This window comes from Cetorhinus maximus, chromosome 22 (genome assembly GCF_964194155.1).
Source record: "Cetorhinus maximus chromosome 22, sCetMax3.hap1.1, whole genome shotgun sequence".
Taxonomy (NCBI): domain Eukaryota; kingdom Metazoa; phylum Chordata; class Chondrichthyes; order Lamniformes; family Cetorhinidae; genus Cetorhinus; species Cetorhinus maximus.
This window is the reverse complement of record NC_135900.1, coordinates 39,310,351-39,331,584: the sequence shown is the minus strand read 5'-3', so window position 1 is coordinate 39,331,584 and position 21,234 is coordinate 39,310,351. Positions and strand designations below refer to the sequence as shown.

Sequence of the window (21,234 nt, the reverse complement as noted above, 5' to 3'; positions counted from 1 at the left end):
CACTCGCAGTCATCAGCGCCAAGCTTTGCAGGCAGCACCACGTCACTTTTAGGGGGGCTCACGGGCAGGTCTCTACCTACCAGACCAACCGTAAGGCGAGGGTGGTTTTCAACGGCTGCAGGGCTAGGGCTTGCTTGAGGAAGTGGGGTAACCCAGGTGTGTGTTTGGGTACGAGGTGATCTGCACAAGTGGCCTCAAGATGGTGAGGGCTGAGGAAGCAGTGTCCAGCGGAGATGAGGCCAGGTGGAGATGTGAGGGTGTGTGTGAGAATGGGTGGCGATGTCTCTTGAGCTGGCAGTGAGTGATATGCCAGTGAATATGTGATGGCCTTGTGAGTGTGAGAGTTTAGAGTGATAAGATGGTTGTCTTACCCTGGCGGCACAGGTGAGATCATACATCAGTTTTCTGCACTGGATGGCTGAACTCTTGTGTGCAGCATTGCCACTGACCACCTCTGCCACCGCTTCCCAAGCCGGAGTGGTGAGACTGATAAGCCTCCTGTGGCCAGAGCAGGGGTAGAGTACACTTCCTGAATGACTCCCAGAATTTGCTGTAGCTGTAAATGCACTTTCCCTTTAAGAGGTACAGGCTCGTTTTAAATAGCTTTAACTAGTGCAGGCCACTCACGTTAGGCCAGATGCTTTAGCAGGGGGCCAATATCAACAGCATGGTTAGCACTGGCTGGATGCTGAAATCATCAAATGAGCAGCAGCAGGAAGTTGGCAAGCTGCCTGCATTGCAATCAATTGGGTCGTGTTAATCATGCATTACGATTCCATCACAGTTTCTGGAGGGCTATGAATTTAGCCCTCAATAACTCTTCTGGCTAGCCTCACGCTCTTCACTATGCATGACCTTCAGCTCATTCAAAACATGCCTGCCTATATCTTATCCTATGCCAGGTTTTGCTTGCCCAATAGCCTACATTTACTTCTAATCCTTTAACGCCTCAGATTTAAAATTTTTAAAGTTGTGTTTAAACATCTCCCTGGCTCATCTCTTCCTATTTATGTAACCTTCTCCAGTTCTAAAACTGTTCCTGAACTATCAGTTCTGCTTACCTCTTGACAATCTCCCACTACGTTTGCCCCACTATTAGCAGTTATGTGTTTTGCTGCCTAGACCTCAATTTCTGAAATTCTCTCTTAAGCCCCCTTGCCTCTCCACTTCTCTCTCCTCCTTTAAGACTCTCCTTAAACCTCATTTCTATGACTTAGCTGTGTCTTTTTTTGGATTAGCATCCATTTTTGTCTGATTTTAACTCTGTGAAACACCTTGGGTTATTTTCAAATTAAAAGGTGCAAGTTGTTGTTAACATATTATTTTGCTGAAACACCAGAACATCGCAGGGCATTTTCAATATTGCCAAGAACTATAGAATCAACAGTAAATACAATTGTTATGTACAGTGTTAAAGGGAACTTTAAAAAAAAAACTTTTAACACATCAAAATTTAAAATAATTAATTTACCAAGAAAGGCTAGGAATGTAGTGTAATGTGTGTTGCATAATAGTTTTGTGGACAGTATTTCACAAATAAGACTAAGGGGTCAGGGAGGGGGCGGGGCAGTGTGGAGGTACAGGGTGATTCTAACCCTCCCCGGCAGCTGGGAGCCAGTTAAAGTTAAGTTACTTACCCATTCTGAAGCCGCTGGCAGCTGCCAAGCTGTAATTTCCACATGCTTTCCTGAGCAGGTAGTAAATATTTCCACCCAAAGCTGGCAGAATCCTTTTTAACATATGAATGTGGCTTCAGATATAATGCAGGGGGGAGGCTTTAGATTCTTGCGGCTTTGAGACCAGTTCTGAGACAGAAGGCAACTGTTCAAAAGGGACGGGTTGCACATCAATAGGACTGGGACCAATGCCCTCGCAGGGAGATTCACAAGTGAGATTGGGGAGGGCTTAAACTAAACTGGTAGGGAAGGGTTGGTGGCATGGTGCACTAACATACAGAAGAAGAGAAGAGGAACAAGATGCATAAAGGAGTGTGAGTGTTATATGGTCCTATAGAAGGACCATATTAGATAGGAGCAGACTAAGAAGGATTATGAGGAATATAAGGACAGCTTTAGAATGCATGTGTGTAAATGCGAATAATGTGGTGAATAAGGTAGGTGAGCTTCTGCAAATAGCTGCGGGGGAATATGATGGCGATAATGGAAATGTGGCTTAAAACTGGTGGGGACCAGCTGCGTAATATTCACGGATACAAAGTTTCAGAAAAGAGAAAGAAGAAATAGAGGTTAGGTGGCAGTACTGATTAGTGAAGACATTCTAGTGTTGGTAAGAGAGAATGTCCTTGGTTAACCAAATGGATTCTGCCCTTAAAATTGAAAAGCAAAAAGGGTATGATCACACTACTAGGCCTCTAAATATTTAGTGAGGGATAGGACCCAAATCTGCAGGGAAGTCAGAGATGTGCATGAACTCTAGAGTGGGACTTCAATTATCCGTACATCAACTGGAGAGAAGTTTCTGAAATGTGTCCAGGAGAACTTCCTTGACCAGTATGTTCTTGGCCCAACTAGGAAGGAGACATTTCTGAATCTGGTGCTGGGGAATGAGGTGGGCTGAGCGAACAAAGTGTCTGTCAGAGAACACTTGGGGAAGAGTGATCATTGTATCATATGGCTTACAAGGAACAATCTAAAGTAGAAATTTTAAAATGGAAGATGGCTAACTTCACTGGGCTGAAAGAAGATCTAACTAGGGTAAAATGGAACCAAAGTCTGACAGGAAAAAATGTATCAGAACAATGGATGTTATGCTGAACCTTTGAAAAGGTTGAAGAAGCTGGTCTTGTTCTTCTTGAAGCAAAGGAGATTGAGGAGAGATCTGAGAGATGGTTTACAAGATCATGACAGGTTTAGATAAGGTAGACAAAGAAAAGCTGTTCTCATTAGATGATGGTACAAAGTCTAGGAGACACAAATTTAAGGTTTTGGGCAAGAGACGCAGGGGAAATAAAAAGAAGATTTTTTTATGCACATCAAGTGGTAATGACCTGGAACTCGCTGTCATGAGAGTGGTGGAAGTGGGGGCCATCAATGTTTCAAAAGGGAAATGGATGGGCACTTGAGGAATATAAACTTACAGCGTTACAAGGGTAGAACGGGGGAATGTAACTGACTGAATTACTCTACAGAGAGCTGGAATTGACTTAATGGGCCAACTGACCTCCTTCTGTGCGTTAATGACTCTATGAGTATGATGTCTTTAGCAACAGGGGGCAGGAATAGAGGCAGACAGCACGCTGGCTCCTCAGCACTGTCTAGACTTCCAGGCATTTTCCAGGAGGCCGGATTAGGCCCGGAATGGCTACCTGACTGCTAGTAGCTGGTAGCCTATTGAGCCAAATAAAGGACCTATTAAAGGCTCTCTGTTACACCAACTGGAATTTTCCAGTCAGCAGCCCAGCCTCATGCAGTACCGAAATGTGACCAGAGAAAGGAGGTGACCTTCTGGTGGAAGACCAGAGGATCAGCACTCTGGATAGATTGCTTTAAAAACGCACTCTCTCTCCCCACACCCTTTTGCTGATAGTGAAAAATGGCCACAGCTGTAGCCTGCCCCTCTATGGAGGGAATCTCCCCCGCACCCCCCGGCTCTCTCTCTCGCCTGCAACAGCAGTCTGCAACTCTTTCACTATTGGCCCTCCAGCATCAGGAGCCCACCTGCCTTCCTTAATTGGATGGCGAGTGCACCCTCTGACCATTAATTAGCCAATCCTACAAAAATCATAACTATTGCCGATATGATGCAGGGTCTGGACCAAGATTTGGCTCCAATCCCAAATGGAAAATCCAGCCCCACGCTTCTATGCCAGGTCCCAATGACATAATTGTGATCCAATTGCGGTTTTGACAACATGGCTTGAGTGTAAAGTGGCAGTTGGTTTTCCACCAGACGAGCCCAGCAGTGATGAAGATCAGGACCACAAGAGGCCCAGAAAGGTACAGATAAAATGTGTTTTAATTTCCCTTATGGTAAACTTAGGAATGCTCTACTGAAATTTTATTCCTTCCCAAAACCCCACCAGGCCAATCATGAAACTCTTATGGGACAGTGTATAAACTGAACTCTACCTGCTGATGGCAAATAGCCAATTTTCTGGTGATTTTTCCAGTGCTTCCAGAGCAAGTGGAAGGTCAGCTGGTGGGTTTTAACCAAGGCCCCAGCCTCAATTCTGGATCAACAGATGTGTTTATATCATTTTGTGCCTAAGCTCTGCCTCTTAGCTAGCTATACTAGGGCCAAGATTTTCTTCCAGACTTCCACCGAAGACATCTCTCCAATTTCACCTCAATCTTAGCCCAATTTTCCAATCTAATTTTCAACAGGCTCCTGGTGATGTTCCTTTCACCAAGAAGGAACCTATCAGTGTGGAGAGGTTAATTTTGGTGGTGCTGCAGATGAGCCAGTAATGCATCTTAAAAGAACAGAAGTGATTTGAAGATCAGAAGGCCTTGACTAAAACCAGCACTGTTAGCATGTGTTTGAGACCAGGCTGGAAGGAGACTAGGCGGTACCCAACAACAGAAATGGAACAATAACAACAACAGTTACCAAAGCAACAACAATTGCTATGGGAATGACACTGCTTGGAGAAGGAACACCATCTGGATGAACAGCCAATGACAACGTGCATGCATACCATAAAGAGACCTGCATGGTTTAACGACTATGTGTGCAATGCATATGTAGAGACTGACGAGAATAACTAACAGTTTGTAAATGTATGAGAACAGTTGTGGTGTAGTGGGTAACTCTCAGTTACACATGATCGTGCATGCAAAGTTGCCTATTGTTCGTTATGGAAAGGGGGATGTTTGGGTTTTGAAATGCAATCACTACTAAGTGTCCTACCTGGCTTGCCATAGCTATGTGACCTCTGCCATGAGGGAATGTCTGGGGTCAGCCATGTTAAATTCAGTTTAATAAAGACATTAGATTAGAAAGACCGCCGTCTTTGAGCTCGCAACAATACTGATGCCAAACTCACCCTTGCTGACCTCATGAGGTCATTGAGCCTTTTGTGGCACTGGGACCAGGTCCTCCCCAAGTCAAGACTTTTGACCTCGTTGGCCACCTCCCCCTATGCAGAAATAGTCTGCCTAGGCTTCCTCCTCTTCCCAGCGCTCAGAATTAGCTGATCATATCTATCCTCAACTGCACGCAGGAGGGCACCAAGAGCAGCCTCACTGAATCTGGGGGCAGCTTTGCCCCTTTTGGAGTGCCCCTCCCCACAATCCGATGGTGCAGACATCTATGCACGGAAATATGTAATTAATATACAACTCCTTAATGTTTAAAGGTGGGAAACTTGTTGATTTATGAAAATTTTTCCACCTATGAAGGTTGAGATGGTTGGCAAAAGCTCAAATTAAAATAGGCTTACCTGGATAGATGGCAAAACTCAAATCTTTACAATACAGTTTCTTCTATTCAATGAGCATATGCTGGGTCATCTGACACTGTCCAGTGCCAGAGGTCTCTTTATGAGCTGGCCTTAACCTTGTTCTGGGTCACAGTTTGCGGCCTTTGAGACTGGACATCCTGCCCTACAGCACACATTGGGCAGGATGTTGGTCTATAACCCTACCTTGCCACTAATTGGCGTTAATTAGCATATTATTAGGCATGAGGCTAAGGCCGGCCTGGAAGTCGGAAGGGTCACCGACTTCTGGATGCGGAACCCTCCATCGGCGTGGGACAGTTTAATTCAGCCCATGGTGTCTGACTTGCTGGGCTGGATTTTACAAGGTGCTGTGGTCACCAACACCCGGCTAACAAGTCGGGGGGAGCCTGCCGATGATCTAGAGGACTGTCCCACAGCAATTTGACATTAAGACCAGCATTAAAGAGAGACTTCCATCCCTGTCTCAGCAGAGAGACATAGAGAGCTTCCAGCCAATTGGAGCAGTGACCACGGCTGGGAATACAGGCAGATCCACCACACTGCAGAGCTCAGGTAAGTCTGGGGTCGGGGGTCTCAGCAAGGGGGTTCAGGGGGCCGGGTTCAAGAGGCTAGGGGAAGGATTATCTTGACAGGAACCTCTGATGGGACCAGGGGACCCACAAAAGGGAGGATACCACCCCACTCCTTGACAAACGCCAGCCGGTACAGCTAAAGCTGCCGGCTTTCCACATGGCATGTACCTCCCCCTTGCCATGGGTAGAACACTGATGGGGGTGGGGTGAAGCCCTTAAGTGACTATTAAGTGGCTACTTAAGAGCCTCAATAGGCCCAAGGGCAGACCGGACACCCGATGCCACTATAACATTTCAGACAGGACATGCGCAGGCAAGTACTCAGCAGGAAGGCCACTCTCTGGATTCTGTGTGCCTTTACCTTCAAACCTGCCAATGGAGGAAAGTAAAATCCAACCTGCTGTGTATTTCTGGCATTTTCTGTTGTTATTATTCACCAATAACTTGCTCACCAATGCATAGTTTAGGTTTTGCCAGGCCCACTCGGCTCCAGACTTCATTACAGTCTTGGTTCAAACTTGGGCAAAAGAGCTGAATTCCAGAGGTGAGGTGAGAGTGACTGCCCTTGACATCAAAGCAGCATTTGTCCACGTGTAGCATCAAGGAGCCCTAGTAAAACTCTACACTGGCTGGAATCATACCCAGCACAAAGGAAGGTGGTTATGATTGTTGGAGACTAATCGTCTCAGCATCAGCGCATTGCTGCAGAGTTCCTCAGAAAGTGTCCTAGGCCCAAACATCTTCAGCCGTGTTACCAATGACCTTTCTTCTGGTCTATTCCAGAAAGCCAAGATGAAGTACAGCAATGGAGCCTAATCCTTACATACTTTATACAATTTTATTTACAGAGATACACATTACAAGCATGCACCTCCTAACCCAACAATCACAGTTTCAATCGGTTCCCAAATATAGGAACACAGGCGAATCTCCAGATAATACCTAAAACCTGAATATTGTTAAATGCTCAGTTACTATACAATTAACACCCTCCATCAGAAGATTAGAAGGGATGTTTACTGATAATTGCATAGTGTTCATTTCCATATAACTCCCAAGATAATGAAGTTGCCCATGCTCACATGCAGCAAGATGCAGACAATATTCAAGCTTTGGCTGGTAAGTGGTAAGTATCATTCATGCCTCACAAATGCCAGGCAATGACCATGAGAGCAAGAGAGAATCCTGTCATCTTCCCTTGCCATCCGACAGCATTATTATCCTGGGGGTTGCCACTGACCACAAATGTAACCGGACCAGCCACCTAAAATACTCTGGCTACAAGAATAGGTCAGAGGCTGGGTATTCTGCAGCAAGTAACTCACCTCCTGACTCCCCAAAGCTTTATCACCATTTACAAGGCACAAGTCAGGGGTGCGATGGAATACTTTCCATTTGCCTAGATACTTGTACTCCAACAACACTCAAGAAGCTCATCAACATCCAGGACAAAGCAGCCCAATTGATTGGCACCCATCCACCACCTTAAAGATTCACTCAATCCACCACCAGCACACCATGACTGCACTGGGTATCATCTGCAAGATGTAGTAACCGCAGTAACTCACCAAGACTTCTTCGACAGCAACATCTATACTCACAGCCTCTGCTGCTGAGAAGAGCAAGGGCAGCAGGTGTTATGAGACTACCCCTCCAAGACACGTACCATCCAGGTTTAGTAATTCCCAACACTCCCTTCAGTGTTGCTGTATTGAATTCCTGGAACTCCATACCTAACAGCAAGAAGAGCTGAATGGATCATTCTTCTCAGCTACCTCCTGAGGTCCCGAACGTCATGATGCCAGTCTTCAGCCAATTCAATTCGCTCCATGTGATATCAAGAAACAGCTGAAGGGACTGGATACTGCAAAGGTTATGGGCCCTGATAACATTCAGCAATAGTACTGGTGTTGTGCTCCTGAACTAGCTGCACCTCTAGTCAAGCTGTTCCTGTACAACTACAGCACTGGCATCTACCAGACGATGTGGAAAATTGTACAGTTATGTCCTGTTCACGAAAAGCAGGACAAATCCAACACAGCCAATTACCGCCCCATCGGTCTACTCTCGATCATCAGTAAAGTGATGGAAGGGGTTATCAACAGTGCTATCAAGAGGCACTTGCATAGCAATAATCTGCTCACTGAATTTCAGTTTGGGTTCCGTTAAGGCCACTCAGCTCCTGACCTCATTACAGCCTTGGTTCAAACATAGACAAAAGAGCTGAACTCCAGAGGCGAGGTGAGAGTGACTGCCCTTGTTCTCAAGGCAGCATTTGACCGAATGTGGCATCAAGGAGCCCTAGCAAAACTGAAGTCAGTGGGCATCAGGGGAAAAACTCTCCACTGGTTGGAGTCATTCCTAGCACAAAGGAAGATGGTTGTGGTTGTTGGTGGTCAATCATCTCAGTCCCAGAACATCACTGCAGGAGTTCTTCAGGGTAATTTCCTGGGTCCACCTATCTCAATTACTGCCAAACAACCTCTTTGGCACTAAAGGTTAGCATTGCTTCACATGTTAATTATTGTTGGAGATTTTTTTTTTAAAGTATTTTTTTGCTTTTTCTTTCTGCTATGGGAATAGGAGGAAAGTGATGGTTGACTGTAAGGCATCTTTTTTTATTGAAGCTCATATGGCATAGTTGTTTTGTCAGGTGGAGGGAGAATTCCAAGTCAGTGGTTAGTGGAGAGTATTTACAGCGCTTCTGGTCATCCATCAAAGCCTCCTCTTCATATTCCAAGTAAAACATTGAGAAAAGTATAGGAAACTGCACACCCATTTTAGTATTGTGACATGGAACAAGAAATCCATCACTAATTATAAGATAAACGTAGTTCTCAAGAATATGTTTTGAAGTAGTAAAACAATTTTGAAAGCCAAATATACAACTGCTTTTGGTCATCGGTGCTGGTTTGGTAGATAGCCACATAACAAAATTATCATGACCGCTTACTGAATATTGGGTATTCACATGAAGGTTTAAAGTGATTGACGTCATAAACTAGCTGCATATTAATGGAATGAAAGCCTTTCCTATTCATAAAATTGAGGAGCTTCTTATATGGAGTTCTAATTGTCACATGCATTCACTCAATTGTTCCTTGCACCTATAGGAATACTGTCATTGTGTAGCTTTGGATAGCCCTCGTTAATTCTCTGGTTACGTTAGAAATAGTATGAAGTGTGTGGCCTGTCTGAAGAGATCATCAATCATTTTTTTTTTTAACTACAGTGGGTGAGCAGCTGTTTGGCTTACGTGGCAAAGGTCTTCTGTGATGCTTGAATGCAAGAGCCTCCAATTTAGCTTCTTATATCTCCTCAAGTTCTCATGCTCCTTCTCTTTAAAACGGAGAAATATAAAAATTTCCTTTGGGAAAACTATATTCTCGGTCCACAACAATACTTTCTGCAGAGTTAACTGAAAGGGCAGTAAAAGTCTTTACAGCCTAATGATGGAGATCATTTGATACAACCCACACCCCTCCTTGTAACACTCTGTCCCACACCCTTCACTGTAACATGTTGATATACACATGTCCCTCATAGTGATACTCACTGACATATCCCACACCTTCAGTGTATACTTTGATATACTTTGGCAGATTTAACATGGATTTAGGAAAGGAAGATCATGTTTGGCAAATCTTTTATAGTCTTTTGAGATTGTAAGAGGGTAGATAAGGGGGAAACTGGTGGATGTAGCATATTTGAACTTTCAAAAAGAATTTGAGAAGGTTCCACACAAAATGATATTATACAAAATTAGGGCTCATAGAATTTGGGGTAAAATATTAGCATAGGTTGAGGGTTGGCTAACATATATAGAACAGAGATAAAGGGATTATTTTCATGTAGGCAGGTGCAATCCCACAATGATAAGTACTCGGCCCTTGGCTATTTACAATCTATATCGATGAGTTAGATGAGGAGGCTGAGTGTAATATATCCAAGTTTGCTGATGATACAAAGTTAGGCAGGAAAGTAAATTGTGGAAAGAAGGCAAAGAGGCTGCAAAGGGATATGGACGGGTTGGGCTTAATTTTCCTGAACTTGTAAGTGGCAGGCTTGGAGGTGAGAAGCCAGGAAAATGCTTCCCAATGCATTTGCCACGACCGAGGAAGTTTTCCAGGGTTGGGCACAGAGATGGGCAGCCAATTTACATAATTAAAGCCCCAAATTTCCTGGCCTTGCCTACATTTTGCCAGCACAGAGTGGCCTGCCTGTCACATGTAGAGGCAACCAGCTTAATAGAGAGACGGCTCCATCCCCCAAAGGGGGAGCCATGGCATCAAAGGCGAAGCCCACCCACAGCCCCAATGGTCCAAGTGGAGGGGCTTCTCCTCCACTCCGCAGGGCCTGTCACCTTTCCCCACCTCTGAAATATTCATGAAATATTTATTTTTACACCTCTGAGGGTGCCTCCATTGAGGTACCAACAACATCCCCAACCTGCCTCAGCAATCTCCAACACTCTTGGTGGTGTTTCCGAGGCTCGACAGCAGCCAACCCTCTGATTGGGCCGGCAGCATCAGGAGATCACCCGCTGTCATTAATTGGATGACAACTACGGAGACAGCCAAATTAGGAGGGCCGACTACGGCAAGTGCTTCAGGACTCCCATTTGGAGCCGCCATCCTTAAATCTGTGTAAAATCTTACCTGTTAAGAGCTTGGGTAAGAACATGGCAGATGGAATATAGGGGTGAATTTTACCGGGGTGGGGGCAGGAGGGTATCAGTTGGCAGCTCACAAACTTTAAAAAGGGCTGCAGCAGTGATAATACAAGGTGAGAGTGGGATTTCCACCCCTCAAGGATAGAAAGACCAGCCCACGAGGGCTGCCGGACAATCAGATTGGTCGGCAGCTGAGTAGTTCCAGCAGTGCCAGAATGCATTAGTGGCTGCTGCTGGGACATGGGAACATAGGAAATAGGAGCAGGAGTAGGCCATTCAGCCCTTGAGTCTGCTCCGCCATTCAACTAGATCATGGTTGATTTTTTACCTCATCATAATTTTCTCACACTGTGATAAAGTGAGGTACCCTGTCCATTTAAGAGAATGCAGTGTACTGATTATGTGACAGCACTAATGAATCACTGCACAGCACGGGCAACTGAGAACTGGAAGTCTAGTTCTGGAGGTTTCTGAGTGTGCACGTATGATCTGGTGCTCTGCCCTATGTCTCAATAAACCATCACTGTTTATTCTTACATTAGTCTCTACCCATTATTGATTGCAAGCAGCAACTGATGAGAACATAGGAAGGCGTGCAGTTAGAGTTCGGTTGGCCAACAAACTCAATTATCCAAGACATAAAACACATATCCCATACCCCTTGATATCTAGAAATCTATCAATCTCTGTCTTGAACATAATGACTGAGTCTTCACAGCCCACTGGGATAGAAAATTTCAAAGGTTCACCACCCTCTGAATGAAGATATTCCTCCTCATCTCAGTCCTAAATGGCCTACATCTTATTCTGAGAATATGTCCCCTAGTTCTAGACTCCACCTCCCCCCACTCCACCCCCAGCCAGGGGAAAGATCTTTCCTGCATCCAACCTGTCAAGCCCTGGAAGAATTTTGTATGTTTGAATGAGATCACCTCTCATTCTTCTAAACTCTGGAGAATATAGGCCCAGTCTCCTCAATCTCTCCTCATAGGACAATCCCACCATCCCATGGATCAGTCTGGTAAATCTTTGTTGCACTCCCTCTATGGCAAGTATATCCTTCCTTAGATAAGGAGACCAAAACTGTACACAATACTCCAGGTGCGGTCTCACTAAGGCTCTATACAATTGTAGCAAGACTTCTTTACTCCTGTACTCAAATCCTCTTGCAATAAAGGCCAACATACCATATGAACAAGAACAAGAACACCCAGTCCCTCTGGACATCAACACTCTCCAATCTCTCACCATTTAAGAAATACTCTGCATTTCTGTTTTTCCTACCAAAACGGATAACTTCACTTTTCTCCACATTATATTCCATCTGCCATGTTCTTGCCCACTCACTTAGCCTGCCTAAATCCCCTTGAAGGCTCTTTGCATCCTCCTCACAACCTACATTCTCACCTGGTTTGGTGTCATTAGCATACTTGGAAATATTACATTTGGTCCCCACATCCAAATCATTGACATAAATTGTGAATAACTGGGGCCCACTGATCCTTGCACAACCCCACTAGTCATAGCCTGCTAATCTGAGAATGACCCATTTATTCCTACTCTCTGTTTTCTGTCCATTAACCAACTCTCATTACATGCCAGTATGTTACCCCCAATCCCATGTGCTCTAATTTTGCTTACTAATCTCCTGAGTGGGACCTTATGGGAAGCCTTCTGAAAAGCAAAAATATGCCATATCCATTAGTTTTCCCTTATTGATTCTACTAGCAACATCCTCAAACAGGTTTGTCAAACATCATTTTCCTTTCATAAATCTATGTTGACTGTGCCCAATCCTACTATTATTTTCTAAGTGCCCAGTTACCACATCCTCTACAATAGGTTCTAGCATTTTCCCTACTACTGATGCCAGGCTAACAAATCAGTAGTTCCCCGTTCTCTCCCTCCCTTCTTAAATAGTGGGGTTACATTTGCTATCTTCCAATCTGCAGGAATTGTTCCAGGATCTGTAGAATTTTGGAAGATGAACACCACCAATGCATCCACCATCTCTACAGTCATCTCTTTCAACTGTCTGGGATGTAGATCATCAGGTCCAGTTGATTTATCAACTTTCAGTCCCATTAATTTCTCTAATACTACATTTTTACCAATACTAATTTATTTCAGTTCCTCATTCTTGCACGTCCCTTGGTTCTCTGGTAGTCCTGGGAGGTTTTTTGTATCTTCCTCCATGAAGGCAGGCAAAAATGATTTGTTTAGTTTCCCTGCAATTTTCTTATGCCCCATTATCAATTCTCCTGTCTCTGCCTGTTGTGGGCCCACATTTGTCTTTGCTAATCTTTCCCTTTTTACATACCTATAGAATCTTTTACAGTCCACTTCTATGTTTCTTGCTGGTTTACTTTCATATTCTGTTTTCTTTTTTTCAGTTTCATCAATTTCTTGGGCTTCTGTTGCTGAATTCTAAAATGATCTCAATCCTCAGACTTATTAATTTATTTGGCAACTTTATAAGCATCTTGCTTTGATCTAATATGATCTTTAACGTCTCTTGATAGCCATGGTTGAATCACCTTTCCCTCTGGGTTTTTGTGACTCAAAGCAATGTAAATTTGTTGTAAACCAGGTATTGATTCCTTAACTGCTAGCCATTGTTTGTCTCCCGTCATACCTTTAAATGTAGTTTCCCAATCTACCATAGCCAATTTGCTCCTCAAAAATTCATAGTTTCATTTTTTTATATTTAAGACCCTAGTTTTGGATTGAACTATAAACTCAATGTAAAATTCTATTATATTGTGGTCACTCTTCCCTAGCGGCAACTTTGCAACAAGATTATTAATTAGCCCTTTCTTATTACGCAATGCTAGATCTAAAATAGCCCATTCTCTACTTAGTTCCTCAACTTACTGTTCCAGAAAATCATCCCGTATACATTCCAGGAATTGATCCTCCACAGCAATAGTCCTAATTTGGTTTATCCAGTCTTTATATAGATTGAAGCCCCCACATTACCCTTATTACATGCACTTCTAATTTCCTGATTTATACCATGCATTCAAGGAATACAAGGGAGTCCCGAGATGATGATCATGGATACCAGGCATTAAGATAAGTCTGGGTTTTTTGGTGTGGAGAGATGGGGGATCCTTGCAAGGGTTAGAGGGGAGAGGGGAGTTGGGTTTGAGAGGCCACGGGGGAGGTTACCATATTGGGGGTGCCCCCGATGGGCACATGGGTCCCCTCCAAAAAGGAGGTACACCCCCTTCCTTTCCGCCTTTTACCCTGAGTTGGGAAAGTAGCAAGCTGGCCACTTTCCTTCTGCCATACCCTGCCCAACGTATTATGGTAGTGGAGGCAGAAAGGGGCCCTTGGACCTTTTAATTGGCAATTGAAGGCCCCCAATAAGGTGATGTAATGGCATAGTGGTATTTTCACTGGACCAGTAATCCAGAGACCCAGGGTAATGCTCGGGTTAGAATCCCACCAAGGCAGACGGTGGAATTTGAATTCAGCAAAAAAATCTGGAAATAGAGTCGAATGGTGACCATTGCCAATTGTTGTAAAAACCCATCCTTTAAGGAAAGCAATCTGCCGTCTGGCCTTGTCTGGCCTACATGTGACTCCAGACTCCCTTGTCTGGCCTACATATTACTCCAGACTCTTACCTGGCCTGGCCTACATGTGACTCCAGATCCACAGCAATGAGGTTGACTCTTAAATGGGCAGAGATGGGCAAGTCACTCCACCCGGCATCAATCTAGGCACAGGAAATGATAATGGCAACTGTCAGCCTGTCAACCCTGCAAGGTCCTCCTTACTAACATCTGGGGCTAGTGGCAAAATTGGAAGAGCTTGAATAATATATATCATAACAACAGCTTGAATCATAGCATACAGATAATGTCCCAGACACCACCATCACCATCCCTGGGTATGTCCTGTCCCACTGGCAGGGCAGACCCAGCAGAGGTGGTGACACAGTGGTATACAGTCGGGAGAGAGTTGCCCTGAGAGTCCTCAACATCGACTCTGGACCACATGGAGTCTGATGGCATCAGGTCAAACATGGGCAATGAAACCTCCTGCTTGCCACATACTGCCCTCCCTCAGCTGATGAATCAGTGTTTCCTCCATGTTGAATACCACATGGAGGAAGCACTGAGGGTGGCAAGGGCGCAGAATGTACTCTGGGTGGGAGACTTCAATGTCCATCACCAAGAGTGGCTCGGTAGCACCACTACTGACCAAGCTGGCCGAATCCTAAATGACATAGCTGCTAGACTGGGACTGTGGCAGGTGGTGAGGAACCAACAAGAGGGGAAAACATACTTGACCTCATCCTCACCAACCTGCCTGCCGCAGATGCATCTGTCCATGACATTATCAATAGGAGTGACCACCGCATAGCCCTTGTGGAAGCAAAGTCCCACCTTCACATTGTGTGTTGTATAGCACTACCACCATGCTAAATGGGATAGATTTCAAACAGATCTAGCAAGACTGGGCATCCATGAGGCGCTGTGGGCCATCAGCAGCAGTGGAATTGTACTCAACCACAATCTGTAACCTCATTGCCTGGCATACCCCCCACTCTACTATTACCATCAAATCGGGGGATCAACCCTGGTTCAATGAAGAGTGCAGGAGGGTATGCCAGGAGCAGCACCAGGCATACCTAAAAATGAGGTGTCCAGCTGGTGAAGCTACAACACAGGACTACTTGTGTGCCAAACAGCATAAGCAGCAAGTGATAGACAAAGTTAAGCGATTCTACAACCAATGGATGAGATCTAAGCTCTGCAGCCCTGCCACAACCAGTCGTGAATGGTGGTGGACCATTAAACAACTCACTGGAGGAGGCTCTACAAATATCCTCATCCTCAATGATAGGGGAGCCCAACTCATCAGAGCAAAAGCTAAGGCTGAAGCATTTGCAAGAATCTTCAGCCAGAAGTGCCGAGTGGATGATCCATCTCGACCTCCTGCGGATGTCCCCACCATCACAGATACCAGTCTTTAGCCAATTCGATTCATTCCACTTAATAGCAAGAAACAGCTGAAGGCACTGGATACTGCAAAGGCTATGGGCCTTGACAATATTCAGGCAATAGCACTGAAGCCATGTTCCAGAACTTGCCATGCCCTAGCCAAGCTGTTCCAGTACAGCTACAACACTGGCATCTACCCAGCAATGTGGAAAATTGCCCAGGTACATCCTGTACACAAAAGGGAGGACAAATCCAACCCAGCCAATTACTGCCCCATCAGTCTACTCTCGATCAACAATAAAGTGATGGAAGGGGTCATCAACAGTGCTATCAAGCGGCACTTGCTTAGCAATAACCTGCTCACTGACGCCCAGTTTCGGTTCCGCCAGGGCCACTCAGCTCCTGACCTCATTACAGCCTTGATTCAAACATGGACAAAAGAGCTGAACTCCAGAGATGAGGTGAGAGTGACTGCCCTTGACATCAAGGCAGCATTTGACCGAGTGTGGTATCAGGGAGCCCTAGCAAAACTGGAGTCAATGGGAATCAGGGGAAAAATTCTCCACTGGTTGGAGTCAAACATAGCACAAAGGAACATGGTTGTGGTTGTTGGAGGTCAATCATCTCGGTTCCAGGACATCACAGGGAAGTGTCCTAGGCCCAACCATCTTCAGCTGCTTCATCAATGACCTTCCTTCCGTCGTAAGGTCAGAAATGGGGATGTTCACTGATGATTGCACGGAGTACTGATGCTACCGAGCCACTCTTGGTGATGGATATCAGAGTCCTACACCCAGAGTACATTCTGCACCCTTGCCACCCTCAGTGCTTCCTCCAAGTAATGGAGGAGTACTGATTCATCAGCTGAGGGAGGGTGGTTTGTGGTTATCAGCAGGAGGTTTCCTTGCCCAAGTTTTACCTGATGTCATGAGGCTTTATATGGTCTGGTGTCGATGTTGAGGATTCCTAGGGCAACTCCCTCCCAAATGTATACCACCATGCCACCACCACTGCTGGGTGTGTCCTTCTAGTGGGACGGGACATACCTAGAGATGGTGGTGATCTGGGACGTTATCTGTAAAGTATGATTCCGTGAGTATGACTATGTTAGGCTGTTGCTTGACTAGTCTGTGAGGCAGCTCACTCAATTTTGACACAAGCCCCCAGACATTAGTGAGAGGGCTTTGCAGGGTTGACAGGGCTGTGTTTGCCATTGTCATTTCCAATTCTTAGGCCAATGCAGGGCAGTCTGTCTAGTTTAATTCTCTTTTTTAGGCTTTTCAGCGGTTTGATACAACTGAATGGCTTGCTAGGCCATCAGTTAAGAGTCAACCACATTGCTGTGGCTCTGGAGTCACATGTAGGCCAGACCAAGTAAGGTCGGCAGATTTCCTTCCCTAAAGGGCATCCTTACCTTAGTGACAATTGACAACATTTGCCTTTTAATTCTAGGTTTTTTTTTACTGAATTCAAATTTCACCATCTGCCATGGTGGGACTTAAACCCAGGTCCCCAGAGGATTACCCTGGATCTGCTGGATTACCAGTTCAGTGACAATACCACTACGCCACCACCTCTTTTGAGGAAAGATTGAATACAAGCCTGTATGTCTTAGAATTTGGAAGAATGATCTCATTGAGACATATAAAATTTTTAATGGACTTGATAGGATAGGTGCTGGGAAGGTGTTTCTTCTGGCTAGCGAGTCCAGATCTAGGGGTCACAGGCCGAGAAAAAAGGGCTCAGCCATTTAGAATTGGGATAAGGAGGAATTTCTTTCCTCAAAGGCTTGTGGAATTCCCTACCTCAGGGAACTGTAGCTAAATCATTGAATATATTCAAGACAGAGATTGCTAGGTTTTTGGATACTAAGGAAATTAAAGGAATTGTGGATTATGCAGGAAAGTGGGGTTGGGTAAAAGACTAGGCATGAGTATATTGAATAGTAGAGCAGGCTTGAAGGGCCAAATTGCCTACTCATGCTCCTTCTTTTTATATGCCAAGTGGATGCCGAAAGGGAGCCTTGGGCCTTTAATTGGCAATTGGCTTCCAGTAGTTTGCAAGAACATTCCATTGGAGGGAGAGAGACTGGTGATTTTAGGAGAGGGGAGTATTTTTAGTCTCAAAATAAAAGTATATTGGATCAGCCCCTGTGCAAGGGGACTGCTTGTGGGCCTGGGCACCCCTCATTGTACCCCACCTCCCTACCACCCACCCCGACTCCAAATAATGGTTAGGGGCCAGGTATTCTGCTGCACAAGGCAGACAGATGCTGCAAGTGCAGCTGGAGTGGTACAGGTGCCACTGGCTCAATGTAATTTAGGTGCTTTTGTGCTGACCTTTATATTAATGTGCTCTTACAAATGAAAAGTGAATTACACAACATCTAGTTAGCACAGAAAAAAGTCTTCTTGGCAACATTTAAAAATGTTGGAAATGTGAAACAAAAAACTGAATATCACAACATGCTGTCAGCCTCTTAAAAGTAATCAGGTATAGACTTTCAAATATTGGCATATTTTTTAAACATGAAACTACATGCATTGTTTAAAAATAGTAAGATTCAGATAAAGGCAATATCAGAATTTGTTAACAAAATGTTGAAGTGTTCTTCTTAGAAGTTCATACTGTGGTCTAGATCTCAGCTATGCATAACATCCTTATCAATCTCTCCCTGCCCATTAATTCTATAAATACTTTTTGATGATCATAATGCTAAGTTTTCCTCAAATTAAGAACATTTCCAAAATAATGTCTGGTCTTGTGACACTAATTTATGAAAAGTGAAATAAGTTTTAAGTATGGTTACTACCAAAGTGGATGCAACAATATAGCGGTTAGCATTAGTTAGCATGCCAGATTCAGAATTCAGGAGCTAACATCCAAAATAAAGCCGTGCTCGTTGAGAAAATGCTACTGCTAATTTTTAATGCAACAGTGTGCTTAAAACATTACCTTTTACCTCTAGCGCCTGGCTCTAGTCCAGATACAGAATAATTAGATTGCTGTCAAGGGTCATGTAAAATAAGTTTGGGATAGTTAGTTGAATTCCAAAAGACAGTTACAGAATGCAAAACTGACTATAATTCAGCATTAACTCAGTAATCTCACTCAGACAGACCATAAAGAAAGATTGTTTGGGAAATCATAATGTCATTCTGGTGCACAGGCCCAGGTAGGATATGGTCCTGCCCTTGCCTTGTTTATCTGTCGGTCTATCTCTATGGGCCACAGGCTCCTGCCCTGGCCACTTCACTAAGTCTCAAAGCCTGACCACAAACATGAACCCAGCAGCATTGCCCATGGCTGAACTGCGGCTTGTCTGGTCCAACCCAGTCACCCTGACACTGCAGAATGACCTGGGTTCCAACATCAGCTACCTCAATACCTTCAACTTGTGCTTCCATTGCTTCCTAGTCAAGGTCCATGAGCTGGAGCAGCTTGGATGAAGTAATGGACTGGTGAGTACATAAAATAACAACATTTTTACGAAGTCCTTTAGAACACAGATTTTCATACTATATGATCAATTATATGTTGATCTATAATACGCAAACTTTGATAATTATACACTGAATGTTACTACGCTGCTTTATTGCTGTTTTGCTTTTGTTGGCATCTGGGGTCATGTTAATGTTCACGTGTTAAAATGGGGTCATATTGTAAAACAATTTTGGAAGTGCCGAGCTGGAACCAAAGATGGATTACCTCAAGTAACCAGAGGTAAATAAAAGTCCATTAAAAGTTTTTTCAGTTTCTCCAAGATGATGATTTTATGCATATATAATTTAGAACATTAGACATTAAGTTTTGGTTGAGTCTTTGGGTGAAAACCTGGTAAAATACATTGGGAGATGACCAGGTATTGGCTGGAACCTGGTTGCTCTAGAATCCCTGTTTAGGCAGCTGAAACATTTAATCATGGGGAAGCGGGATAGGCCAAACCTTCAGCCCTCTCTTCTCATATCAAGATGAAGTGTCTGGTAGATTTCCTGGGTTACCCTAGCAACTCTATCCAGTTAAGCCCTCAGCAGGAAAACTGTTGTCAGCTGAGAGCAGGCATTCCCATTTAAACCCCAGAATTTATGAAGGTAAATCAACAGAATCAATTACAATCAGAAAATCTACTCCTAGTTCCCCAAGGAGTTGAAGATGTAAATGTCTTAATTTCTTATTGGGTCCTTCTTGAAACTTCTGTCATTTATCATTTGTTCAAGCATTCCTGCTAGGGGTTTGGAACAGAATACAATGTTGTGCCTTTATTGGCGCAATGCACTTGTATTAGATATGCAAATGTCACCACTCCTGTAATTTGGAATAGGGTGTGGGCCTTACGGCTGAAAACAGTCTTACTCTAAGTATGTATCATTACTTTTAATGCTGATGCACCAAGTGGTTATTAGTATTCAAGCATGATGTTAAATTACTTTGGAGGTGTTGAGATGGCAATGATAATTTTAGAGTTGTTCAGATTTTTAGAAACATACATGTGATTTCAATTCAAAGTTACCATTTTGACATATTTATAACCTACCTTGGAAGCTCTACCCCATATCTGAGCCTTAGCCTAGAAAAATGATAACTTGCTTGAGGTTGTATTCTGAACTTAAGCTATTATTATAATTTTTAAAACTGCTTTATAGGCAAGTTAATAGGATGAACTTAATGAGGCAGAATACCTCATTAATGTTTGATGACCTGTTTGAAATAAAGAGTAAATTGGTGAGGATCATTTAAATTTCTAGTTCAAATCAATTTATAATCAGAATTCCATCAGGAAAAGCAATTTAAATTTTTTTTTGTGACAAGAGAAAACTACCATCGGAACTTTCAAACACTTTCAATGTCACAGGACAGGAGAAAAGTTTTTTTTACTGTTAGTGTTCATTCTGTTGATCACCAACAAGTCAGAATGAAATTCTACCAAAGGGTAAGCAAGAAAAAGTATATAATATGATGGACAAAGCAAAATAATTCACACACACTGTTTGTTAGTGTTTAAAGTTGTATTAATTGCATGGGTTATCCATAGATGTATTTCAGATAAGGATCTGAATTTCCATCAAGTTTTAGGAAAGTTCATCATGCACTTACCTTATCTTCCAGGCGGATCAGCCTCGCTCCTGCAGTGTAATAACCTTTGTCTAGTCCCTTTTCTATAGGAAAATTTAGGACATAAAACAGAAAAAAACTGACTTTAAAAAAGTTTTGTTACTGTTCTTAATGACTAATTTTAAGAAATATGTATTAATGGGGAAGCATGATGCACAACTTGTTATAACACCAATGCTTTGTACCCCAAAACAATGGACTTTGTTTCATGCCCATTGTTTCACAACACAGTGCAGTAGAATTTTGTATTGGACAGCAGCGGGCATGATATCACATTGACCATCTGTTATTCTCACCCTCTGATACTCAGTTCCGTTGAAGTAAATGGCACTCAATATCGGGTGGGGGATGTAAACAGTTGGTTGATGCAATATCACCCAAATTGGGCGTCTGTCCAAGATTTCTACCCCAGTGTATTCCCAAGCTCAACAATGTCATTGAGCAGGGGTCAGGCAATGCCCCAATTGAGTAAATTTTGAGAGGTGTCATCCTGAGCTGATG

At 43.8% G+C, this 21,234-nt stretch overlaps 1 protein-coding gene across 1 annotated transcript in view; it reads right to left on the bottom strand.

Moving 5' to 3' along the window:
• The window catches only part of kcnq1.2 (potassium voltage-gated channel, KQT-like subfamily, member 1.2), an 877,535-nt gene that overhangs the window by 270,381 nt on the left and 585,920 nt on the right, over positions 1–21,234 (bottom strand). Inside the window, exon 18 of the mRNA XM_078568568.1 lies at positions 20,716–20,777. Coding sequence (XP_078424694.1) covers positions 20,716–20,777 — 62 coding nt within the window. The remainder of the gene's footprint in view (positions 1–20,715; positions 20,778–21,234) is intronic.